We start from the raw sequence: 5,842 nt of genomic DNA, 5'->3' as shown, positions 1-5,842 counted from the left end.
TCCTCTGGTGGTCTACGATGGTGTTCGAGCCTCTCGGTTTGAGCAAGTTCCAACGTACCACGTGCAGGTAGGGATGGAGAGGCCTATGGAGGAGATGGGCAGCACCTTCTAGCGATTCTTGGTTGTGGAGTCTCAGCAATTGGTGTTTGGTGGCAGTACATGTGGTGTAACACGGCATTGCATGGTGTACGTAATGTTTGTCGGAAGGGCTTCACGGTGCAGAGCTATTGGCTAATTCTTTCGTGCAGTGGTAGTGGTAGTGAACTGCAGTGGTTGCATGGTGCTTGGCGTCTCACTGAGTGGTGTCAGTGCAACTTTTCGTGACAGGGGTGTGCTCTGTTCTGTGAGTGTAAAACAGAGTCATGTAACGAGGTCGACGATGCTACTGGTAGGTGCGATGTTGATCGACTTCAACGTGGGGGCTTGGTTTGATTCGAGGTGGTTTGTTGTGAAGAAATATAAAGAGAGCTTCAATGCACGTTCAATGCCGTCAGTTACAAACTGATAACATGCATATCCATGAAGATGAAGAACGTGACGCAGATTTATTCCACTATGTTCATTCTATTAATGGATAAAAAATAATAATAGCACTAATAATAATAATAATAATAATAATAACAACAACCTCAATTAAAATTACACATGTTACTAATAGAATTTGATAAAAATCATAATAGTAATATATATTAAAATAAAATATTTTTGATAATATTTTAAAATTTAAATAAATAAATAATATATCGTCTAATTTAGGCTCAACATGACACAAACCTAAATAAATAATAGCCCATCAATATTCGACAACATTGGCCCCATTAAACCTAATTTAGGCCCAATAAAATTATCTATATTCCAACCTTAGAAATATTGGGCCGGCTCATTGCATATATTTGGGATATGATCTCTGAAGTCATTGACTCATTGGGAATACATTTTCACATAATAAAGTAGGATTATAAAACCTAGATGGGGGAAGGGGAGGAAAGCACATATCCAAGACCAACCAACACTACTGCAATGCTTGCCAACATTGCTACATGCACTCAGGTATTCTTCATCCTATCCAACAACCATGTTATTGGTTTCTTTTATAATTTTGTTATAAATAACTTGTCAATTTTATTTCAGGAAATATCAAGACCATTATATCCAGATTGGTCAGCATATAGCTATATGCATGGTTACCATGGGACTATGCCACCTACGTATTTTCCACCATTGGGTTTATGTCCAAATGCCAACCCTTATTTATGTTGAAACGAGGTGATAAATTTATTTACATAATTTTTTATGCTCGAAGGAATGTGTCTAGGTTACATTTATCATTTAATATTGTAAATTGCAACAACCAATGGGAGTCCCATTTGAACCACAAATTCCATATTCTTTTGGGCCGCCAATTCCCTATTCGAGATGTTCAAGTAATCAAATGAACGAGGTGGCTGAAGCCACCTTATCTACTAGGCGATCATTGTTTTCTTTTGATAGCAGTACTTATCTAGATACCCCAAATGTGAGAGAGAAACATGCAGAGTACCAGTATGCCAGGAATACTGATGAGGAAGTATCAGTATTAGAGTCAATGTCGGGGAATGATGATGAGAAGGTATTAGAGCCAACACCGGAAAATGCTGATGAGGAGGTTTTAAAGCCAACGTTGGGCTCTAATGCTTATGAGGAGGTGTTAGAGCCAATGCTGGGGAATGATGGGGAGGAGGTTTAAGAGCCAACGACTGAGATATTTTTTAAAACTGAGTAGAAACTCATTGACTACTATGAGAAATATGGGAAACAAGGTGGGTTTGGCGTAATGACCCAATGAAGTAAAATGGAACATAATGGGAGTGTTAGATATGTAATACTTGGTTGTGCTCATTGTGGTAAGGTAAGGAATTGTACTACCAACCTCGCTAAACCACGTCCGACAATGAAGACTAATTGTAAGGTAAAGATTAATGCAATATTGGTTGGTGGGTTCTTGCACATAAATTATGTTAAGAATGCACACAACTATAGCCTAAGTCCAAAAAAGGCAAGATTCTTTATATGTAATCGAGCTATTAATGATTTCGTAAAGAGGTAGCTAGACATTAACGACAAGGCAGGCATATGTATGGCTAAAAGTTTCAACTTATTGGTTGTCAAGGCTAGTGAATTCGAGAATCTTCCATCTATTGAGAAAGATGCATGAATTTATATTGACAAGGTCCGACACCTTAGACTTGGAAAATGAGGTGTTGATGCACTTCGTGAGTATTTTGAGAGAATGCAGTATAAGAATGATGGATTTTTTTACTCATTGATGGATCTGGATGACGATGAAATATTACAAAAATTCTTTGGGCCGTTCCACATAGCAAAACAATATATGGGTTTTTTTTTTTGGAGATGTTCTAACATTTGATACAACATACCTAAAAAATCGATATGGTATGTCATTCACCCATTTTGTCGGTGTTAACCATCATGGACAGTCAACAATGTTGGGAACATGTTTGGTATCAAGTAAAAATACTGAAACCTTTATCTGATTATTTGATACTTAGTTGGAATGCATGGATGAAAGAGGTCTAAAAGCTATCATCACTGATCAAGACAGGGCCATAGAAAATGCTATCGAAATAGTTTTTCCAAACACCCAGCACAAATACTATTTGTAGCACATAATGTGAAAACTACCAGAGAAATTGAGTTCACATTCTGAATATAACTATGGTTTAAAGATTACATTGCATAAATGTGTTTATGATGGACAAGTTTGAGAAGTCTTGAGAGGTTTTTCTTGATACTTTCAATTTACATGAGCATGTATGGCTTCAACGTCTGTATAGTGAGCGAATGTATTATATTCTTGTATATCTAAAAGATATATTTTGGACTGGGATGAACACAACTTAGAGAAGTGAGAGCATGAATGCTTTTTTCTTTTTTATGGTTTTGTGCATTCAGGGACCACGTTAAAAGAATTCATTGATCAGTTTGACAATGCACTGAGGAAGAAATTAGAGAATGAGATGGCAACAGACTTTCACTCATTCAACTGCACAATTCCATGTATAACCCATTTACCCATGGGGAAATAATTTCAAAATTGTATACTAACTCTAAGTTTAAGGAAGTATAGTCCTTAGTCCCAGAGATTATCTATTCTCATCAATACAAAAGGGGTGGTTTCAATATTAAGTTAATGACCAGTTGCAAGTCGAGGAGTGCATCAAGTGGGTTACATATCAGGTATACTTCAATGAAGATGAGTGTGAGATTAAGTGTATGCGTGGGCTATTTTAAATGAGAGGCATTTTATGTAGGCACATTCTTTCTATTTTCTCAATGCAGGATGTCCGATCATTACCTTCAAAGTACATTATGGACAGGTGGAGGAAGGTCATTAAATGTACATATGCTCTCGTTCGAAGCTATTATGATAATTTAAGTGGCAAACCAGCTGCTGGAAGGTACTCTATGTTAATTAAGTTATGCTATGAAGTCGCTACAAATGTAGCAGAAAGTGATGATAATGCAACAACTATGGCACAAAAGTTACGGACAATGAATTTGATTTACACAAAAACGAAGCCCTAACCCACACTTGTGAATACTAGTATAGAGGGTAATAATGTTGAAATTGGAAGTTCAAAAAATGTTTTAAGTCATCGCATTGTTAAAGGAAAAGGTTATAAGGAAATGACAAACTAAAAATAACCAGTCCAAGACCAGTGGCAATAGAAAGAGGAGAAATGTATTCCATTTATGCGAAGTTGTTTTCTGAATTTGATTTTTAATTTATGTATGTATTCAAATGTTGGGTACGGAAACAAACGGAAGATGACAACTATACAAGTGGCACTGTAATAACAACAGATGAGGTGTTATCGCTTGGCACATAATAAAGTGTTACTACATAGGTATGCAGTAGTTGGGTTAACAAAGTGTTTGTTGTGATTTTTAGATATTTGTAGTTGTGATTTTTAGTTGGGTTAACAAAGTGTGTGTTGTGACTTTTACATATTTGTAGTTGTAATTTTTAGTTGGGTTAACAAAACTCTAGTTGTGATTTTTACATATTTTTTTACTCCGATACAGATGGATACTCAACATTATGCCTCACTCAACAATTGATGAATCAGTTTTGTTGCCGCTATACCCAAAAAAAAAAGTTGTTGCATAATGTCTAGTACATATTGTCTTACTGCTACTATTGGTTAAAAAAGCTTTAAAATGTTGTTGCACAAACAGTTGGGGATGGTTTTGTTGCTACTGCTGTTGGAGAAAAAAAAGAAAAAAAAAAGAAAAGAGCTTAAAAATGTTGTTGCACAAACAGTTGGGAATGGTCTTGTTGTTGGTGTTATACAAGAGCTAAGCTTGCTCAGTCTTTGAGGTGTTGGGGTCGTTGATGGTTTGGAGTCTGGTTGTTTATGGTTGCTGAGTTTTGGAGTTTGGTTACTAATGGTCATTGATGTATTTGCTACGATGATTTATTTTATGATATATTTTCAAATCAATGGATGAATTGTATGACTATAATGTACAATTATGCTTTTTAATAAAGAATGTGAAGTTATTTTTGCGTAATGGCTGTTTTACGCATTGCATAATCTTACTATTGGTAGTTTTTTATTTTAATGGAGATGGTTCACTACAATTTTTTATTTTATAGATGTAATGCTATGTAAATAAGAAAAGTAGAGAATTTGTTGTAAAGTACGTTATATTGAATGATCATAAGTCTGGTACAGTTGGGCACATAAACTGCATATTACATGTTGACAATACTACATTTTTTTTTTTTTTTTTGTTGAGAAACCTTGAATAGTTAATAAAATTGTAAGAAATGATTGTTAAAAGACATGACCTACTGTAATATCCTTTTAACCCTCTACATCTAGATAAATTTAGACATGCTAAATGTCAAAGCACCAAACTTGAAAAGAAAACATCAACCATTTCTATCCTAATGAAACACTCAAAAGCAGCAGTAGGAACGAACAATTGTCTTAACTAAGTCGTTGCCACATTTCTCCAACAAACAAAAAGTGCTCCCACCAGACCTCAAGCGTCAATTAATCAAGGGGCAACCACAATCAGCCCCGCAACTTGGTCGGGATCCTGCTGACCAGTTGAGGTGATTCTCCTCCCACCTTTTGGGTCAACATCAATAATGTTCATTTTCTACAACTGTTGTAGAATATGGCGAGCAACAACACCACTACTCTTGCAGAAATAGGGAGGGTGACTTCCATTCCTCTGACTCCCACCATAAATCCTTTGGAAAGAACCAACACCAAGACCTCCCCGCAAGTATATCTTCCTTGCCATGGAGGCAGCTCTCACAAAATGCCAGTCGGGGTCATAGGGAGCCAGCTCCTTGAACCTAACAGTCTTGACCATATTCGACCACTCAGGCAGCTCCATCTTGCCGGATCGCTTAAGATGAGCCGAGTAGGCCTTCACAAACTCGTGAGGTGAGACGTCCTTGACAGTCATTGCGGTCGCCATAGTCGAAGCAAGGTGAGAGGCTTGGTTCACACAGGTGAGGGAGACTTGATCGCTGGGGGGTGCTAAAGCAGATGACTCCTCTCTCTCTCTCTCTCTCTCGCTCACGACAACACTACATATTATAACATAAACTTTACAAGTGACCAATCTGACTACACTAAAACGCTAACAAACTTAACCAAGTTGTGGCCCTTATTAACAACATACAAAGAAGTCCCTAACAAAAAATTAATCTTCATTTGATCTTGATCCTAACAACCAACATTAGATTAAAATTAAAAGCCTCCAACACACGCAAAGTAGCATGCGTGCATGACTAATTTCTTTAACTTGACTTTCAAGT

At 36.8% G+C, this 5,842-nt stretch overlaps 1 protein-coding gene across 1 annotated transcript; it reads right to left on the bottom strand.

Annotated features, from left to right (window-relative positions):
* Window positions 1-4,798: 4,798 nt before the first annotated feature.
* On the bottom strand, window positions 4,799-5,618 carry LOC121241833 (40S ribosomal protein S19-3-like). Its single transcript, XM_041139684.1, has one exon. It carries the CDS (start codon window positions 5,497-5,499, stop codon window positions 5,173-5,175), a length of 327 nt encoding a protein of 108 aa, XP_040995618.1. The 5' UTR covers window positions 5,500-5,618; the 3' UTR covers window positions 4,799-5,172.
* Between the last annotated feature and the right edge of the window lie 224 nt (window positions 5,619-5,842).

The sequence above is a fragment of the Juglans microcarpa x Juglans regia genome, chromosome 8D (assembly GCF_004785595.1).
Source record: "Juglans microcarpa x Juglans regia isolate MS1-56 chromosome 8D, Jm3101_v1.0, whole genome shotgun sequence".
In the NCBI taxonomy this organism is placed as follows: domain Eukaryota; kingdom Viridiplantae; phylum Streptophyta; class Magnoliopsida; order Fagales; family Juglandaceae; genus Juglans; species Juglans microcarpa x Juglans regia.
Note: the sequence above shows the minus strand (reverse complement) of the source record. Positions and strands in the feature narration are given on the sequence as shown.